This window comes from Primulina eburnea, chromosome 9, assembly GCF_022965805.1.
Source record: "Primulina eburnea isolate SZY01 chromosome 9, ASM2296580v1, whole genome shotgun sequence".
NCBI lineage: Eukaryota > Viridiplantae > Streptophyta > Magnoliopsida > Lamiales > Gesneriaceae > Primulina > Primulina eburnea.
In genome coordinates, this window is record NC_133109.1 from 33267704 (window position 1) to 33289445 (window position 21742).

General features: G+C 32.1%; 1 protein-coding gene and 1 pseudogene across 1 annotated transcript; both read left to right on the forward strand.

Moving 5' to 3' along the window:
• Positions 1-6755: 6755 nt before the first annotated feature.
• LOC140841862 (uncharacterized) lies at positions 6756-18479 on the forward strand. Its single transcript, XM_073209576.1, has 22 exons — positions 6756-7001; positions 7534-7865; positions 8610-8713; positions 9256-9324; positions 9991-10051; positions 10999-11138; positions 11625-11814; positions 12055-12116; positions 12880-12968; positions 13374-13446; positions 13527-13586; positions 13842-13988; positions 14084-14122; positions 14213-14250; positions 15041-15127; positions 15364-15529; positions 16514-16591; positions 16812-16945; positions 17050-17126; positions 17289-17358; positions 17538-17603; positions 18078-18479. Exons 1-22 carry the CDS (start codon positions 6942-6944, stop codon positions 18210-18212), a joined length of 2277 nt encoding a protein of 758 aa, XP_073065677.1. The 5' UTR covers positions 6756-6941; the 3' UTR covers positions 18213-18479.
• A 1122-nt stretch (positions 18480-19601) lies between these two features.
• Positions 19602-21302, forward strand: LOC140840610 (uncharacterized; annotated as a pseudogene).
• Positions 21303-21742: the final 440 nt, after the last annotated feature.

Below are 21742 nucleotides of genomic sequence, written 5' to 3' on the forward strand. Positions count from 1 at the left end.
GAGTAGAAAGGGGAGCAAACTCGACCGTGTCCTTCTAAAGACACAGAATGATCCTATAAATAGATAGAGAGCCGGACATGAAACCCCAGATTACATCTTAAAATAAAAACAGTACAATACTTTATTAAAGTAAATAGTACAAGCTTTATTAAAGCAAATAGTAACATGCTATAAATTAAAAAAGTCTGCAGTGTTATGCCACCCACTTTTTGTCACGATATGCCATGATGAGATGTGATATTCCACCAGCTTCAGATTCTTCATCTGACAATTTTAATCTTCTTTAATATTTTCTTTTAAAGAATTCTTCAAATTCTCAAAAATATCATTCATTTGAGAAAATTGAGGAATATCATCCTCAGGGTCTTGAGCATCATGCATCTTCATTAAATGAATAAATTGATTGTCACTTGATTCGGAAGCCATTGATTTATCTGATTTTGAATCTGAACATCCAATGTTGGAGTATAAATCCTTCTTCATTTCCTCAATATAAACTTCAATCATCTTTTCTTTGGAATAGATATCAGAATATTTCTGAGTCAAAATCTTGAAGGGACTCATAGAGTCTTTCTCTTTTTCATGTTGATTATGTAATTCTTTCTGATATAAAGAAATTTTTTCCTCCATAGTTAGAAGAGTTTCATGATCCTCTCGTAACATTTTATCCCAGAATTTAGTATAACTTACTCTTTTTAAACAAGGGATACCTTCCTCAGTATAATCACATTCTGGTTGCCATCTCCAGATCCATGGAATTCCAAATTCCATGAAGAATAGACATAAAGTCTTGCCATCAATCCAATGTTCAGAGAAGGACTTCTTTATGCATGGGAAGACATTTAACCATGTATTCAGAGGTTTTATAAAAACCTCTGGCAAAATTTTTGCAGATGGACCAAATATTTCCACCATATATAAAACCAATTTGGAATAGTATAATGAAAAATATTTTCACATATCTTCAGAAACCAAGTATGTTTCTTCTTTTCATTTTCATAAAATAAAGTTTTATTAAAACTTCCAACATAATCCCAAAAATTGAATTTGAAACTCATTTTATGAGGTTCAGAATAAAATTCTTTTTCAACTAATGGAGATATACCCCATTCTTCTATAGATATGATCTTTTTAATAATAAATTTGGAGAAGTTATAACTTCTTTTTGTTGAGTATTACTAAAAAAGTGAGTTATATCAACACTTTTTGTAGATATAAGAAGATTTTCATAAAATCCTCTTTGCTTATAAGCCCCATATACATATGATGTATTGGTTAAATATCTGTCCATGATAGTCCATGGAGTTTTTTCCCATTGAAGATCTTTTTCTTCTATAAGAAGAATTAATTCTCTATGTTTTGTCTCTGTATAAAGAGGTGAATCATTATCATCTTCTTTTATAATATTAGCATATGATGCTGAAGACTGGGAATCTGTATTATTCTTCTTCTTTTGTTTCAAGAATTCTTGAAACTCATTATATAATTCAGTATCCTGCTCAGTATTACTGGCTGATGAACTTGATAAGTTCTGGGCTATTAGCCTCTGTTTGCCATGTTGTGCTATAATATTAGGGGGTTTTCCCCTGCCACCTCGTCCTCTATAAGAGGACTCTCCTCTTCCTCGGGAATACATATCTGTAAATGAAAACATTAGGATAAATATTCTCGAGTTAAAAAATCAGGTAGATGATTATCTTCACCTTTTTATAAATAATCTCAAAATCAAAAGAGCTAAATGAGCCTGCCATCTTGCAAACATTTGTTTAGATACATCATGTTTAAAATCTTTATTAAACATAAATTTTGCAGATTTGCAGTCAGTTTTTATAATAAACTTTTGATTGTATAAATCATCTTGAAATTTTAAAATACATCTAATAATAGCTAAAATTTCTTTTGCTACTGTGGAGTAATTTTTCTGGGCATTATTCCATTTCCCAGAATAAAATCTTATAAGATATTCTTGTTTATTTTGGGGATCTTTTTGTTTTAAAATTCCACCAAAACCTATATCCGAGGCATCTGTTTCTACAATTTTATCCCATAAAGGATTTTGCCAGCATAAGACAAGGAAGATTCTTAACTTTATCTTTAATAATCTGAACAGCTTTAGTATGCTTATCTGTCCAAGGTAAATGATTTTTCTTAAGTCTATCATATAAGATAGCAGAATCTTTAGTAAGATTTTGAATATAAGGATCTAAATGTTTAAAATGTGTTTCAATATCATTAGAAAATACTAAGATATCATCTATATAAACAATTATAAAATTGCTATAATTATAAAAAATATCATTCATTATTTGTTGAAATTCTGAAGGGGCATTTTTAAGTCCAAATGGCATTACTGTCCATTCATAATGTCCTATTGGAACATTAAAAGCAGTTTTATATCTATCAGATTCTTTTATTTGAATCTGCCAAAATCCTGATTTTAAATCAAATTTTGAAAATATGATTGCATGAACTAATCTGTCTAAAAAATATTTTTTATTAGGAATAGGATGCCTAATCCATTTTAAAACCTTATTAAGGGGTTTATAGTTTATGACTAATCTAGGAACACCTCTTTCTTGTTCAGAATGTTTATTAACATAGAAAGCAGTACATGACCAAGGAGATTGAGAAGGTTTTATTAAACCTTTATCTAACAAAGAATGAATTTCATTCTTGCATAATTCTAAATATTCACAATTCATTTGACAAGGACGGGCCTTAGTAGGATATTTCTTTCCTGAAAATCATCTTCATAAGGAAGAGAAATAATATGTTTTTTTCTATCCCAAAAAGCATTAGGTAGATCATTACATATTTCTAATGAAAATTTATTATAAATAGTTTTTATTTTTTCCTGTAATTTAGGATTCTGTAATTTATCATCTATTGTAAGAAATTTTATTTCTTCTTTTAAAGAATTTATTTGAAAGGTTTTTCTTTCAATCTGTTCTTGTAATTCATTTAAAATTCTATGAACATGTTTAGTTATAAACTTAAAGGAAATAGGATTACCTTGAAAAGTCCCTATAATACCCGTTTCATCAACATAGGTTAAAGGATATATTTGATAAATAAAAGGAAAACCAAGTATAAGTTGGCTAGAAATATCTTTCGCTTTGAATACAGTTTTTATCTTTGCAAATATAAGCTTTAGGTAATTTATAATTTATTTCTAAATGTTCTCCTCCTGCATGAGAAAGAGAATGTGTAGTTTTATGAAAATATTTTGTAGGAATTAATCCTTCCTGTATAACATTTAAATCTGCACCACTATCTATCATAGCAATGAAATTCTTTTTATAAGAATTATCAATTAATAAAGTAATATTAATATACCATTTTTGAGATATTATCATACTCAAAACAGTTAAATGTTTCTGATTATTATCAGGAAAGGAAATATCTTGAATATTTTCAAAACTTTCAGAAATTGAATTATTATTATTTTCAATGACTGAAATACGATAATTTAAACTATTATTGTTATTATGTAAAATTTTACTTGTTCTTTTAGATTATCAATCTCTTTAACTAAATCCTTTATAGTAACTGGATTTTGTTGACTATATTTTTTCTGTAAAAGATTTTTTACTTCTTTCATAGAATATGCTTGTTCTTGTTTAATAAGAATATTATTTTCATTATTACTTGTTGAAGAAGTATTCTCCATTTGATCAATAATTGTAGATTTTAATATTGGATCCTTAATCATCTTAAGGAATTCTAAAATATTATTGTTAGTCAAAACATTAATATTTAAATCTTGAAATTGAGACATAAGTTTATAAAACTCATCATTTTTATTATTATCCTCTATAGGATTAATACAAGATTTTCCTAGAATACAATTATTACATTCTTCTAAATCTGAAATATCATATGCATTATCAACAATTTCTTCTGAATTATAAGATTCTGAAGAATTTTCAGTTTCACTGCCAGGATTATTATTTGAATCCATTATTATTTTAAATAATGTTTCTTTTAGATTATCATCTATATCTAAATTATTAATTTTGTTTTTAGCCCAACATTGATTAGCATAATGTCCTGGTTTTTTACATTTTCTACAAATTATTAATTTGTTTTTGTATTTTTCTTGTTTTCTTTCAGCTTTTCCTGACTCACGAATTTCTTTTCTTTTTCTTTTTCTATCTTTTTGTCTATCAGACAAATGTCTTTTCTTATAAATCTTATCATCTTTTTCTTTAATTTTCTTCTTACCTTTATTAGGTAAGTCCATACCAAATTGATCACAAAATTTACCTAATTGTTTTTTCTCAAGTAAATTCTGTCTTTTAATTTGATTATTTAATTTTAATTCATTACAAAGAGCTAAACCTTCTTGAATACAAGTATTTATTAAATTACCATAAGTATAATTATCAGAAGAGATATTTATGTCATCTTTTCTTAATATTTTTCTAACCCTCTCAGCAAATAAGAAAGGTAAGCCATCTATAAATTTAGCTTTCCAAAGACTATTATTACAGTCTGGAATCTCATAAATACGAGATGAGAAAGTATCTTTATACCATCTAAAATCAGTAAGTGTTTTACATTTTAGATTACTTAATAAAGTTCTAATTTGTTCACTATTATCAGTGAATTTTCCAGTAAAATGTTCAATCATAGTCAATATTAATGTATAAACTACATTTTCTGATTGAATATTATTTTCCATTTTTATAGAATTAAAGATTTCATCTTTTTGAGAATAATGTAAATAATTATCCCACCAACCTTTAAGTTGTCCAGTGAATCCTGCTGTTATCATTTTAGCAATATTTTTATCAGTATTACCTGATGATTTACACACAGTACTATACATAAGCATTCTGTGAGCAGTATTATAAATTTGCCTATCACTAAAACCATCAATATTCCATTTATAAATATTTTTTCCATTATAGCTATTAGCAAAAATATATTCATTTTCTTCAATAAGAACATCCATGGGAGTAGGTTTATTATAGTAGTATTTGGATGTAGTAGGTCTATCAGCCCATTTAATTTTATTAATTTCATCATCAGAATGATTATTAATTTTCTCTAATTCTTCAAACTCTTCATTAAGAGTATTTAAATTAAGATTTCTAAATTTTTCTTCTATTAACTTTTCTATATCAGAAATAGAGGATTTAAATTTAAAATCCTTAATATCAGGAGGGGATTGTATAGATGAAGTAGCAACAGAAACAATATTATTTTCTGGTTCTTCTATATGAACATCTGGTTTAATTTTATTAATAGCTAAAATAATTTTATCAATACGATCTTTAAGAGAATAATCTCTTCTCCTATAATCGTAAGATATAAATTTGTATAATTCTGTTTTTCAATTATCTGATTTATATGTTTTACATTAATTTGTAACATATCATTCTCAAATAATTTTGAAAAGGCAGTAAAATTTAAAATTTTATTATTCTTTTCTATAATAAAAGATTGTTGAAGAGGATAAACAGATTTTTGAATCTGTCCTGAAGAAAGTTTATAATTTATTTCAAGAATAGAAATATAATCTATAATAAATGTTTTGAAAAACCAAGGAACAAAATGTATTAATTTATTCTGGTTTTCACAATATTTATAAAATGTTGAAACAATATATTCAAACTCTTCTTCAGAGAAACTTTTAAAGTACCAATCTTTGAAAGATTCCCATTTGGGTAAATAAAATTCTGCATTAATCTTTGCTCTAGCAGAAGATCCTTTAGTAAAATCAATTTTTGATTTACTATTCATTAAATACTAAATTTCATTTCTGAAACTGTATCAGTTTCTCTAACTTTTTGAAAGTTACTTTTATGAAAAATATTATTTTGATTTATAATTAAATCATTTACTGTATTAGTAGATTCTAATTCTTCTCTAACTTGAGAAGTAGATGCTCTAGAAGTTTGTGGTATATCTACCATATAATCTAGAGGTGAAATAAAAGAATGACTAGATCTAGCATATATAGAAGACGATAATAATCTTCTTTGTTCATTATTAAACTGTATTTGAACAGATCCTTCATTATTTTGAATAACTTGTTGTAAATCTCTATTTATTATAGGATTTCTAGGAATAGCTTGTTCAATTATCCAGTTTTCTGGAAATTCAATTTCTTCCCATTTTATAGATCTACGGGTTGTAATATTAGATCTATTAAAATTAGTTTATATAAGAATAGTTTCATTTAATTTTTTATCTATTCTTTTACACATAGGATTCAGTGTAAATAATGGTTTATAATAGATACGATAACAGATACATATAACTTCTATCCCAGGAGTATAATTATAACCATGAGTTTTAACATTTAATGTTAAATAATCTAATATATTAATATCAGACAAAGATAAAGATAAATTTGGATAAACATCAAAATATACTGGACCATGAGCCAGACTAGATTGAATTATTCCCATAAGGGATTGTTTCCAATTCAAATTTCTACCATCTCTTAAAGCTGCTATGAAGCTTTCTGGTAAACCTTCTAAAGTTAAAGTCTAAAAGCAATTTGAATTAAACCTAATTATAATCATAATATTAATTATCTACTAATTATTTAATATATCTACTATTAATTATCTACTTTAAGAATATCTCTTACTACTTATTAAATATTTAATTAGTATTTAAGACCTAAATGTGTCTGAGCCTAGATGTGTTTGGAAAACCCTTGAAAGGCATTTTAAAAATCAATGACTAATTTTGAAATAGTTAATTCGATTTTTAATATAAAAAAACACACATTTATGCGAGTGTTTTGCATTTACTAAGGAAATCATGAATAGAGCAAAAGCCTTGGAAGACAAGCCATTCAGATTCCAGTCATTTATTTGTTTGATGGATGGTTGATGCGTTGAGATTTTTTTTCACAAGAAAAATAGCCTCCTTAAACCCTAGATTTGTGTCCAGAATCAAGAAATTCGGAGTATTTATTTGATATGGAAATCGATAGTAAGGAGTATCAATTGAGATGCCAACTTCGAGGCCACGAAGACGATGTAAACTTTTTACATGTTACTTCTTTTATCGTTTTTTATTTGTTTAAGCCTGCTTGCAACCCATCAGTTCTTGTTACGAGTTTTATTTGGAAATTAGATTGAGCGCTCCATTTTTTAGTGAACTTGAGTTGGATTAAGTATTTGGTCTGACGATAATTTCGATTTGCTCGTTTCCTCTTTCTTGAGTTCCGTTAATAATTTATTTTCAGTGCCAAGTGATGATCCTTGAATTGTTTCCTGGCATTCTTGTCGTTGGCACTATCTTCAGTCCATCCTAATTTTGAGTTTTTTTTTCTTGTATTACTATTTTGAATATCTGTCATTTATTTTTTTGGCTATTAGTGTGGTTTGCTCGATCAAAAACTTGTTAGAAAAATTCGATCTTTTTCAGAATATAAAAGATATGCAATTGCATAGGTTTTCAATCCAGAGTCTAATGCCCTGTTATAATTACTGGGTTAACTTACTGAAGAGTTTGCATATTTTTGGTGTGAATTGAATTGATATATTTTGCTGAATTCGTGATCTGTAGGCTCGTGGGATTTGCATATGTGGCAATATGGGTATAGCCACTTCTTCAAGGGACAAAACGGTTCGTTTCTGGACACTGGATGAGTCAAATAAGCGTGAGTTCGTCATGTCAAAAATATTGTTAGGCCATACTAGTTTTGTTGGCCCTTTGGCTTGGATCTCACCAAATGAGGAGTTTCCGGAGGGCGGGATTGTATCAGGAGGAATGGATACTCTTGTCCTAGTGTGGAATTTGGCCTATGGAGAGAAATTTGAGACTCTTAAGGGTCATAAATTGCAAGTCACTGGTATTGCATTGGATGGGCAAGATATTGTCTCGACATCAGTTGATTGGTATGTCATATCTCTATTCTCTACGGATGGTTTTTGTTTATAATTGTTGGATGGAGTGAAGAGAAGGGAAGTCTTGATGTTAACTCTGTATGAGCACTATCTTTATTTTATTTAATATTTCCCCTCATCAAATTCAAGTTCTAGTTACACAAACTTCTACGGTGATGTTACTGCCTCAAAATATCATTGCTCGTATTAGTTCTGTCCCTTTCTTATATTTTTCTGGCATGCAAAAAGGTGCCTCAAAGGTGCTTTGTGATCAAGGATGGACAATCTGGCCTGTGAAAAAAATTAGTTTTTGAGCCTGCTTGTGAACAATTCTGTTTCCACACCTGTGCAGACCAAGTCATACAAATGATTGTACTTTCTGGATTATCCATTGATGCTGTGCTTGACTAATTGTGCGGTAAATATGTAATTAGTTTGATCAATAAATATCATAATTCAAAATGCATGAGCACTGATGGTTAGTTGTGGTTGGTACACAATTGTTAGTTGCTAAATATCCGTATTGTCAGATTATATGCTGGTGACCATTATGTCCATTGATTTGTCACGACATTTGTTTTATCTCAGTTTTGAAATACTTGTGTTTATAGTTTCTCTTGAAACAAGTGCTCCTAAACTAGACCATTTAACTTTTTATTGTTTATGGAGACAAGAATATGTCCTATTTCTGATGCTCACAGATAAAATGTGCTTCTCATTTTCTAATTCTTCTCTTTTGTGACGGCTTCAACTTAGTTCATTGAGCCGCTGGAGGAAGGGTAAACAGATTGAGGTCTGGGAAGCTCATACGGCACCGATTCAGGCAGTTATTAAGTTACCTTCCGGCGAGCTAGTAACAGGTGTATTCTGTAATTCAAACTTTTTGCCTCATTTTTTAATTCATCATTATTTATAAATCTCCAGTTCCAAATATATCCTTTTCATGATTCATTGGGAATTTAAAATTTCGTTCAACTTGATGTGATTTACATTTTGGCCAGATCATAATAAAATTTAGTTGAAGTTTTTTGGTGGTCTCGACGTAAACACATAGTGGGTTTTCTCCGTGAGATTTTCTCAGGGTCGAACAAGTGCTATGAAGAACATGAAAGTGCCTTGTTTTGACTTATATTTGTGGTCAAGCAATATTATGTTAAGCTGGCTTGAAATGCAAAAATGAAAAACCTCAATCATCTCTGTATTTACTGTCTTGCAATATTTTCTGGATTTAGCTTGAAGTAATAGAATGGTAAAAATCTAGCTCGAAGTTTATAATCGTGAAAACGTCTAGTGTGGTATTTAAGAGCAAAAATATTAAAAGTTGGTTACAAATTTGAGGATCAGCCATAGATATTTTTTTTGTTCAATAAATTAAATGTCAATTACTTCTGCTTTAATTCAGGTTCAAGTGATATGACCTTGAAGCTTTGGAAAGAGAAGTCTTGTATACATACCTTTCTTGGACATACAGGTCTTTTTTTGTACCTTGTTTACTCTCTATGACTTTGCACTCCCCCTCTTTTTGTACATGCTCCGGAAGAAATTGAAGTTCTAACACAAGCATCTTATACTTCGGATGTGTATGTAAGTTGATAACCATGGGTACATACACCTTTGTTTTCTACTCTTGTTCCACAGTTTAGGTTGGCAATGCTTTTCTTTGTTCTTTCCTTTTTGTATAGTGGTTATTTCGTGAATTGGCCGCATGTGAATCTGTTTTACGCAAGATGAAAACATTTGCTTTTCTTTATTCTTTCCTTTTTATATAGTTGTTATTTTGTGAATTGGCTGCACGTGGATCTGTTTTATGCATATTTTTTATAGATGAAAACATTGACGTAATCAGTGTCTCCATATGTATTCTATTATATGGACTACATGGATTTACCTTATTATAGTGTCTAACCCATTAAGACATATCAGGATGCACATTCATGTTTAGTTGTTTTGTTCCCAGTTCCAGTTATCCTATTAAACTTGTTGTGCTAGCAAATCTTTGGATGTGGCTAAGGAAAAAACACGATCTTTAGCTTCTCCTTAGAGAATGTAACTGCATGTGGATTACTAGCTGATATTCATTCTTCTTATGTAAATACTTGTGCCCTGCTTGTTTTTAAGAAACTTTGGTGTTTTGCAGATACAGTTAGAGGATTAGCTGTTATGCCAGGTTTAGGAATCCTTTCAGCATCTCATGATGGGTGAGATTTTACTTTCTTTCGGTGTTAGGCACGTCGTCTAAGTTCAGTTACACGATGTGCACGATGTGCTTGCTATTAAATATATGCAGATTGTCTGTTGTTGAGTTTTGTGACGGTTTGAATTAATCGTCGTGGATCGTGGATCTCTTGTCCACGACGTTATGTAACCTTTTGACAATTTAATATTAATGAAATAGTTTCTTATCAAAAAAAAAAAAAGTTGTTGAGTTTTGTGACGGTTCATGGTTGTGAACGATGAATCATTTTTTCATTTGAACTCATTGCACTTGAGCATCTAATATTTCTCGTCACGTATATAATTTTTTTTAATAGTAGTGAATTTGTAAATTATTTTGTTTCTTTTATTGCTCATTGTCAAGCCGACTATTGATGAAACCCCTTCCACAAGAAAGTTTTGTTCTGAGAAGTTGGGCCTGCATAGATAAGTTAATCAATGTGTGCCTGTATGCACTTTTACATACTCATGTAACCTAAAATACAGACTATAGCAAGTTCATAGATGTGTGGGTGCAAACAATTCAAGTCAAGTCTAATGCCTAGTTTGAACTTTACACTTTGAGCTCAAGAATGATAAACCTAGCCATTTTATGCTTGAGAAGGACTTGGCCTCAACACTGCTGTTTAACTCAAAATCGCTTGTTTGAGCAAAATAGAAGCAAAAGAATTTGATGAAAGTGTCATGTTGCTCCAGAAATCACTTGGGGCCCATTGTAGATTGGTCTCTATTTATATAGAAAATCTAATGGAGAAGAATATATTTACACTATCTCGATAGATGAAAAAACAAATATTTTTGTGATTGAAGCGATATGGACCAAAGAGGCAGGCATATGCTCCTTAGTTTTTTTTGTTTGATTCTCCCTTTTGATGTGGAAATTAAGTTTTCTCAAATTTTTGGCTATCTAAATTCTTATTGTTCATTGCAGTTCCATCAGACTATGGGCACTTAGCGGAGAACATCTGATGGAGATGGTTGGTCACACATCTATAGTCTATTCTATTGATGCTCATGCCTCTGGGCTTATAGTCAGTGCTAGCGAGGATTGCTCCGCAAAGATATGGAAAGGTCACTTCCTCTTGTCATTTATCGAGACCATATTTAAATATTTGTTGGGTTTGACTTTCTTTTTTCTAATGAATCTGAGCATTTGAGATTATTTGCCAGTTTCTTTCAGTCGTTATACCTGGTTAAATTAACCAGGGTTTTTGGTCATAATCCTTTAGAAAATATAATTTATGAGCAACAATCAAATTTCATATTTTCTGGCTGGTCAAATTTTAGCTTATATGTGTATTACTTCTCTGGGGAGGACATGTAAATAAATATTCTTTAGGTCACCAAAAATTTCCACTATTCGTTAAATTCTCCCCTGTGTACTGTTTGTGACAAAGAAAATTTCATTTCGGTTTCAGCTATATTAAGCATCTAAGTTCTGAAGCTCCTTAAGGCATCATATTCTACAACACTATTCGGATTTTTATTCTGCTTTGAAGGGACTAACGTAATGATCTGAAGTTGTTTGTTTTCTACGTGAAAACCATGTTAGTGCAGACGGTGTTTGTGTCCAAAGCATTGAGCATCCTGGTTGTGTTTGGGATGCCAAGTTCTTGGAAAATGGCGATGTTGTGACAGCTTGTTCTGATGGCATTGTTCGTATATGGACTTCTAATCATGATAAGTTTGCCGATACTGTGGAACTTGATTCATTTGCCAGTCAAGTCTCTCAGTACAAGCTCAGTAGGTAATACACCATCTGTTCTTGTTAAATTTCTCGAGCTCATAATTCTGTTTATTTTTAAGTTGGATAACTGGGAAGTTGATTTTCGTGACTGATAACTCTTAAACACAGGGATGGTCATGTTTCAAGCTCATCATCATGGATGATGTATAGATTTCAGTTGAAAGATGCAATTTTTTAGCTTCTTGTTGATTTAGGTGCCCTTTTAGTGTGGTTTTCAGACAATTTTTTATTTTGCTATAGGAAAAGAGTTGGGGGACTGAAATTACAAGATCTGCCTGGACTTGATGCATTAAAAATTCCAGGTATGAGTTGCAAAGTAACTTTCTTCTTGTCAATGTGTTGGCTAGTTGAGGGACCATGAACTAGAAAGTTTCGGAGGCATAAAATACATGCCAATCTATGTTGCATGGATACGGGTACGAGTATCGTATCGAATACAATACGGATACGACGACACGTCAAATTTTGAAAATATAAGACTCGATACGTCTAGGATACGACAATCATTAAAATATATATAAATATTATATATATTTATATTTATATAAGTTTAGTATTGAAAAGTAAAAATTATAGATATAATTGTAATATTTCATTAACCATAATATCTTAAGTACAAAATATTAAATATAAAATCCATCTTAAGCAACTAAAAAGAAATCAAACATCCATATCGGTTGAATTGAGAGCCGCTTGAACTTAAATGGAATGAAAGAGATAAACAAATGTATTTAGGGATTTAAAAGCCCAACCCAATTTATTTTAAATTATTTTCCTTGTAGTCCCTAGAAATTTTAATTTTTTTAATTAACCCCTAAAACTTTTAAATATTTGCAATTTTGCCCAAACGTATCCGAAAAACGTATCCACGCCGTATCCATGGCGTGTCCTCGCCGTGTCCAAAACGTATCCGGCTGGTCAACCCTAAACAAAGTCAACGATATGGATTTTGAGCTATCCGGTGTCGTATCCGTATCCGTGTCGTATCTGTATCCGATACTTCAAAAAAAAATTGAGGTATCCGTGCTACATAGATGCCAATTGTTTCAATTCTATGATTATCAGGAAATAGTGATGGGCAGACAAAGGTCGTTCGAGAAGGAGACAATGGTGTGGCTTATGCATGGAATATGAGGGAGCAGAGGTGGGATAAGGTATGAGACAAGCACATTCATGACCTTGCTCATTTACTCCCTCGGTTCACTCTAAGAAAAACTTGTTCCTCTTTAATTTTTCTTTTTAGATGGTTGGACAACCATATGCCCTCATTTTGTGATGTGTTATTTCATTTCTTGAAAAAAAAAATTATAAAATAATTTTGTTGATGTCTTCTCAATGGTTTATACATCATAACCAAATCTAGCATCTAGGCATTTTGTGACTCAGGTTTGTACGATTAGCCTACCTGAATTTACTTTGTCATTGGCAATGCAGTTCGGAGTAGGATTACACATCAGTAAAGTTCTGTTCAAAGCATGTAATTTAGCATTTATCTAATTTATGTCTGGTTGTTCGATTTTAATGTTCATTTTTGTTCTTAATCATTATGTTACATCCAGATTGGTGAAGTGGTTGATGGACCTGGTGATAACACGAATCGCCCTCTTCTTGATGGAATTCAATATGATTATGGTTAGCCTTTTTCTTTCTTAATTCACCTTTTCATATATGTGTTCCATTTCACTGCCAGTGACCATTTGAACTATCTTCAGTATTCGATGTCGACATTGGCGATGGTGGGCCCATGCGTAAATTGCCATACAATCATGCAGGTATTTTTCTATTTTCCATGGAAGTCATTTGGGCCACTTTTAGCTCCAAATCATTAAAATCATGCTCGTAGCCCCGTACAGGTGAATCTGAGAGTATTACAAGATGTATTACAAGATTAAACCTTCTTGCACGTATTATGATTTGATTGTTCCTTCTAATGATTTTCTTCCATTAGGAGATATAATTTGCCAAATATATAGCCTTGCACTATTAGTCTGAATTTCATAATGTCGTAAGCAATGACTGACTGACAGATGATCCATATGCTGCGGCTGATAAGTGGCTTCTTAAGGAAGATTTACCTCTTTCTTTCCGGCAACAAATTGTCGAGTTTATTCTGCAAAATACAGGGCAAAAGGATTTTACCCTTGATCCATCTTTTCGAGACCCTTACACTGGCTGTGAGTTAAACATTCATCAGTTCACGACAATCCTGAACTTAGTTTTGTACATGCCACTTAATTATATGTTTTCCCTTCTCATTTTAATACTTCAGCCAGTGCTTATATACCAGGAGCATCATCTAAATCGTCAGGTAACTTTTATTGTTGACTTTGCATTCTATTTTTCATGAACTGTGTTTTTATTTATAGAGAGATTGTGATTATTGCTTGAATAATTGCAGATGTTATATCAAAGCCTTCTTACAAACACATTCCCAAAGTAATTTTTTAGTATCCACTTTTTCATTTTCGCTTTCATTTTGTGGTTGAATTTTTCTGTTCTTGGCTTCCGTGCATTCTTCATGATATGATACATCCTATTTATGTAACAGGCTAGTCTTCACTTTTTTTCTGAGAACTGAAGACTCAGTTTGTCGCCAAGATTTTTGTTCTATATTCGTGAAAACACTGTGAGCTACTTAGTGATATCATGAATGTTGATCTGATGGCATCAGAAGGGTGTTAAGCTTTTTTGTACCCCACGAATAATATTATCCTGATGGGTATTATATGGGAATTGATGGTATACTGTTACTGGGTAGAAAACGTGTAATAAAAAAACGAATTCATAAATGTTAATTTTGGTTGATCAAGAACTGTGTGTAGGGAGAAAGAGAGAGATATAGAACACCCGTTAAAGCACCTTTAGAGTTCTACTTAATTCTTGAATTTATGTAGAGGTCTCAATTTGTTTGATGAACTATAGTAATGTTTGGGACTTGAGCATTTGACCATTAAGTGGTGGGAAACACCTTCGTAGATGGGCTACTTAGGGATTACCCATCTCTACCTATTGTGAGCTCTTTTTTTCCCGAACTTGTATCCGGTGCTATACACGCATGACAAAAAAAATTATCTCATTGATGTATAATAGTAGTTGAACCTATAGTGTAGACTTTACTCTGTTGCTTCTTTACTCTATCATGCGGTTCAATATAGATGTCACTCGCCTTTTCTAGTATTGAAGCTTTCGACAAATTAATTGAGGACAAAATTATTCTGTCATCCAGAAAGGAATGCTTGTATTTGACACTGCTCAGTTTGATGGAATCCTCAAAAAAATATCGGAGTTTAACAATACAATGCTGTCTGACCCGGTAAAATGCTTGCTCTCTGTTTTCTTCAATTTTGGATATTTCTTTTTCCTTGTAATTATGATATTTGTTAAATAGTCATATTTTACTTTTCATTATATGATGTATGTTCACTGAGATTTGAAATGTTCTACACCCAGTAGTATTCTTACTCTCATTAAATGTTGGTGACTGCATTTCGATCCGTGGTTCTATGTAACTTTTTGCATGACTTTTATCTGTATCACTCTTTGCTGAAGGCGAGTATACATTTGAAACTGAATGAGGGTGATCTCCAGAGATTGAGTGCCATTGTTAAAATTCTGAAGGACACCTCACACTATCACAGCAGTAGATTTGCAGATGTTGACATTGCGTTATTGCTGAAGTTGTTGAAGACATGGCCACTTGACATACTATTTCCAGGTAACTGTAGTTAGACTAATAGTTATAGTTGCTTTCACCCTCGCATGCAATCATCTTTCCTTCTGTGTTGGCATGTTAGTTCGATTGTGCAAGGAAAATTTCTGAAGTAGATTAATCAGAACTTGATGATTTGTAGATTTCCTGGATATTCTAGTATTACACAAGACTTGCCGATGATTGAGGAAACACTATGATTAATTGTAGCTTCATGGCGGTTGTTATGCCATTTATGTCAGTGCTAATCCATATAAGATTGAGACAGACAGAACCTGAATTAATCTGTATAATACAATATAATTTTTTGAAAGCAAAATGTTCATAAGCATATAGTTTATTTACGACATGGACATTATTTTCTATTGGCAGAGAATTGTTGACGTGAAATTTGATTTGGCGGGATTATAAACAAGCTTCTATTTGTTTTGTTTTATCTATTACTTATTTTCAGTTATCCACGTGTCTTTTTTGTTGATCTAACAAGCCTATAATTGGCTTATTATTACATTAATGGACATATTTTGATTAATAATATTATTTTTATTTTCTGGCTCTTCTTTCCTTCCCTCGTAGCCACATACCACTCCATTTCTGTCTCCATTCTCTCTCGTTTACTCCTCTTTTCCTCCCCTGTTCTACTTCTCCTTCTAATTCTACATCATTGTAACTTAGGAAATTTTAGGATATTGTTTTACATTGACTTGAGGCATTTAAACTCACAATCTCCGTTATATCACTGTTAGCACTTTTTTACCTGATGAAAATACTGCTGTCACTTGTACTATAATGTCGGTAAATTAAGTATTAATGGATTACAAGTTGAGCTACATTGTTATCTTTATATAGTTATCACAGAATCTTGACATATGATTTATTAATTATATATACACTGGTTCGATTGGCTGTGATGGAACTTGGAAGTGACCCTCCTTGAACTAAGATCGAACATTGTGGTGTTTTGGTAATTTTCTCTTATGTTGCTTGCAGCCATTGATGTTGTGAGGATGATTGTGCTGCATCCTGATGGAGCGACTAAGATTTTCCAGCAATCCCAGGATGGCAATGGTACTCAATTAGATTTACTAACAACATTTCCATGCATGGGTTGGGATTAGTTTTTTTGTTTGTTTTTCATAATCTTGATTGTTCAGTAAAAACTTGCTGTGATACTCAGAGAAAGATGGCTGAGCCTTATGTCTCTTGATTTGGATATTCATTTTGCATTTTCATGTTGCGACCCATAAATTTAATGTAAATTGATGTTGAATACCCCATCGATCCTCAGATGTTATTGTTGAGTTGATCAAGAAGATAACTTCAAGTCCACTCCCCTCAACTTTACTGACCAGCCTTCGTGCAGTGACTAATCTTTTCAAAAATTCATATCATAACGGATGGTTACAAATACATCGACCGGAGGTTAGTATCTCTGGATGTATGTGGCAAATGCCGTAATTTATCAAACCTATTATTTATTCTTGGTTGGTTAGTAAACGGATACTTCTCCATTATTGATTTTGTAGATTCTTGATGCTTTCTCAAGTTGTTGGCTGTCTGCTAACAAGAACGTGCAATTATCTTATGCAACATTGTTACTCAAGTAAGGTTGATTGGGGATGGCCGATGTTCGCCAAGTTATTAGCCCTATGGTTACCATAAAAAACAAATTTTACCCTAGATCTGTTTATTTGTCTTTTCCTCAAACAATGGCTTTATTCATTTGTTTCCCTAGTCATTATCTGCACTTTTTTGTGCTCTTCAGCTATTCTGTTCTTTTGATTGAGATGAAGGATGAGGTAGGGCAGTCTCAAGTTCTTTCCGCTGCATTGGAGGTATAATTTTATAGACCAAGTTATTTAAAAAATAAATGACACACCCTTTTCCTCTCAAGGATGACGTGACTATATAATCAAACTGATGGTTATGTTTCTATCAAAAAAAAAACTGATGGTTATGATGTTAAATTATTAATAATTCATCAGTTGTATTTCTACCTTTTTATCTCCTGAAGATGGCAGAAGAGGAAATTGTTGATTCTGATTCAAGATTCCGATCTTTGGTGGCCATTGGCTCATTGGTATGATATCTAACACCGCAACAGTTCCAATAAGTGGCAATATCATTATTGAGTGACGCATTCCATGTCTCAAAAGATGCCAATCCCTTGCACTCGATTATGATATTTTGGTTCCTCAAAAAAAATTATAATATCTTGATGCGTGGATAAAGTTTTCTGTCAAGGACTTAGCCCTATGTTTGATATGTACTTTAATGCGCCCAAGTCTTGAAGTCGCCCTTGTGTGCATGCAATTTTTTCTGGTTATCCCCGGCATTGACTTTGTTATGGCATCTAAAAAATTCTCACTTTAATATGGCTTCTTAAAATATGTATGGATAGACAACTTGCGGATGTAACATAGTAACATGAGAATGACATTGCACTACATAGTTTGCAATGACAATTAGACATAATTCTTGTATCATTAATCTCTGTTTGGCTTCCAAGTTGTTCCTCTATTATGTTACATTATTTCTTATTTTTCTGTAACAGATGCTTGAAGGCTTAGTGAAAAAAGTGGCATTGGATTTTGATGTCATCAGTGTGGCCAGAGCTGCAAAAGCGTCTAAAGAAACTAAGATAGCTGAAGTTGGAGCTGACATAGAATTGGTGGCAAGACAGGGTTGAATATGTGTTTCTGGACCCTTGGCAAATTTTCTTCAGTTGAATGTGGAAGACGACCATTAAAAAGTTCTTCATTTGCGTGGTTGGAAGGTTTTATTTTGTTTCCAGAATGACACCAAAAGCGAATCACTTGCGAGTGCTTGAGAGACTTGAAAATTTATACACACCCGGACATGTGTAGGCCATATTTAGTAATATTTTCTGGCATGCTTCTGTATCAAGAAAGTTTTCTTGGGGAGATCTCTTGCTTTAAATATTTATTTATTTTTTGTGGGACAAATTATAGAACATTGAAATAATATTAATTGGCCGGACCCAAACAAAAAATTTGTTCAAAATATTAATTAAATGTTTGTTACCCAATTCACTAGTTTTTTTAAACGTACGTGGCGGTGGAAGAAGGCATGATGTAGGTAGAAAGATTTTATATTTGGATGGAAAAGCTGAATTAATTCTTTTACCCCAAAGACCTCTTTTAGATTGAACAATGGTGTTTGGTTCAGCTTTTATAATTTTAATTAGAAGTCTTTTCATTAAATCGAAAATTTATAATTACTAGTTAATTGGCACATATTGCATTTATTTAATGTTAATAAAAAGTGGGGGGTGGAAAGTTGAAACTCCTCTTATTTTGACGTTGAGGGGTAAAAATATTTGACTTTGTGAAAATATATTGTGTGTAAGATACAAATTCTCGGGTTGTGATTAGGGCAAAAATTTGTGTGAGACGGTTTCACTGATCGTATTTTGTAAGACGGATCTTTTGTTTGAGTAATTCATGAAAAAATATTACTTTTTATTGTGAATATAGGTAGAATTGACCTGTCTCACAGATAAAGATTCGTGAGACCGTCTCACAAGAGACCTACTCTACAATTAAATAGATAATAATTTCAAATCCATAATAATTCGTTTATCTTGGCTAATCCAATTAGTAACGAACTCTTCATTCTAATTTTTTTAGAGTGAGTCTCATGTGAGACCGTCTCACGGGTCATAATCCGTGAGACGGGTCAACCCTATCCATATTCACAATAAAAAGTAATACTTTCAGCATAAAAAGTGATACTTTTTCATGGGTGACCCAAATAAGAGATTCGTCTCACAAAAACGACTCGTGAGACCGTCTCACACAAGTTTTTGTCATTTTTTTATTCTTTGTGATGAATATCAAATTTATTCCAACGTAGAATCATTTTAAATCATTCGCTCAAATATTATCTCGATTCAAAATAATTTCAATCCAATCGCAACCTTGTAATAGAACTTAGCAAATATTCTTTTTTGTTCTATGAATAAATATGTGGTTTTATGGTATGATCCTTGATTATCGTTTTAAGATTCACGTTAATTATTCGTGATGGCATGAAAATGAAAATGTTTTGAAACGCCAATTATTTTGGGCTTCCCAACAAAACAAAGCCCATTGGCCCATTTCCCTGTTCGATCAATCAATCTGTCATTGCAATTTGCAACATTGGCTCAAATTCTCACTGAAAGCAGCAGGGCCGATTCATGCTTACCCTCCATTGCTTCGTGGAACATTATTATACCTAATTGTGCATTAATTTCCTCAATTCTGGATTCCCTTTATTGCTTTATGGTAAGTAGTATCTTTTTCTGAACTAATTAATGTCTGTATTCTATTTAGTTTTGTTAATATTTGCGCTGTAATTTAGGGCTTAGCTGCAACCTTCTGGCGTCGATGATTTGGGATTAGGTCGATAAATTGTGTTCATTTGAATAAGTTACTAGTGGTGTAAGGATCTGACATTAATTGATTCGCGTTTGCCATTTGCTTTTAGACTAAACTACGTATTTCAGCTTCACGTGAATCTGTATCCAAAAGATACAAACATGTGGTGTTTTTTGAGTAAAAAAGATGCAAATTTAAAGTGTTGGGCAGTTTGGTATTGTTCTTTTTAAAATAGATATGCTGCTTGCATGATAATGTTGTATAACGCCTTCTTATTTTATGAATTTATTGCCGGTAAATGTTTCCCTCCTGGAAATGGTGTTTCTTGGATGTTACATGTATTGTTTCGAATTGATGTTTGTACATTAGTTCTTGATCGAGTACATGTTTGTTCCTCTTGGATAATAAATAGAGCTCGGAGGCTCCGGATCGAGAAATGGAACTCAGGGTTCATGAATCAAATGATGTTTCTTATTCATCTGATACAATTTGTAACACGGGGAATTTCGAGTGCAACATCTGCTTTGAATCGGCGCAAGTGCCTACTGTTACGTTATGTGGCCACCTTTAGTGTCAGTCCTGCCTTTACCAATGGCTTCGAATCCACTCACATTCTCATGACTGCCCAGTTTGCAAAGCTCTTGTGCATGAGGAGAAACTAATCCCGATATATGGGAGGAGTAAAACAAGTTATGACCCTCGATCTCGATCTGTAACTAGAGCTGGCATTGGTGGTTAAGCAATGGTTCAGCAACCACAAACTGCCCCACGAGTAGATTTAAGGCATATCCAGCAAGATGATTTGGATTCCATCCCGGGAATGACGTGAAACAAGGTTTGGTGCTCTCACGCTGTCTGCTTTTTTTGGTGCGATACCTGCGATTTTTAGCCTTCAGATGCATGGATTCCATGATGCTACTGTGTATGGATCTACATCGGGAGTTCCATATCTGTTCTCTAGTTTCTTTCAGGGAGGTCACTTCCATGGTTTTCATCATTTTGAGTCCATTCATTTAGAATGGAAACGAATTGCTTTGAAATTTTTTTTTTTGGCTTCATCGGTTTTCTCATACTATTGCTTCTAATCCATTCAGAAAATTGGCATATTTTTTCTTAATCTGCATCCTAATTGCGCGGAAGTCCAAGTACACGTGATGAACGAATTTTTTGGCGATCAAGTACAATAGTTCGAATGGAATCATCTGCATCATTTTTCTTTCAACTCAGCTACTAAACTGGTGGCTGTTATATATATGTCACTCTCTTTTTTCTAGAGTAAATCAAATGTAGTACATCTTGTTGTTGCTAATTTTCAATAGTCGTGTAATCAAACTTTAAAAGATAAGTATGTGTTGATGGGTTTGTAAATTTGTATAATATGTAATCTTCATTGTGAACCGAAATATATCTACCTATTTTGCAGTGTATTGTTTGTATGCACAAATGTACAATGTCAAGTTGTATCTTTTATTTGTCCATGAGCATAGATTGTCAATTTGTCTTGTAAATTTAGTGCGTTGTAAATCTTGTCTGACATGTAGACAAAAGTAGTTGGAGTAATAATAATCAAGTGTAGAGGATGTGATAGAATTCGTGTAGGAAATTCTTTAATTTTTAGTATAACAAAATGTTTTTAAAATTATCTAGAAAATTGTAATTTAATTTCTTGTTTAAAAGATTATATATATATAATCTTTTAAACAAGAAATTAAATTATATATATATATATATATATGCCAGTTTCATATCTTTATAGTACGTACAACCATCAACAGCGGAGGGAATGTACAAGCATCAGAAATGTCTTTCAGTAAAGTTTTGGTAGGTTTCTCCCATA

Bases quoted from the DNA above. Each gene is read 5' to 3' on its own strand.
- LOC140841862 (XM_073209576.1), top strand. From the start codon at position 6,942: ATGGAAATCGATAGTAAGGAGTATCAATTGAGATGCCAACTTCGAGGC. The intron at 11,815-12,054 runs GTAATACACCAT...ATTTTGCTATAG, and splicing joins TCTCAGTACAAGCTCAGTAG to GAAAAGAGTTGGGGGACTGA. The intron at 12,117-12,879 runs GTATGAGTTGCA...TATGATTATCAG, and splicing joins TGATGCATTAAAAATTCCAG to GAAATAGTGATGGGCAGACA.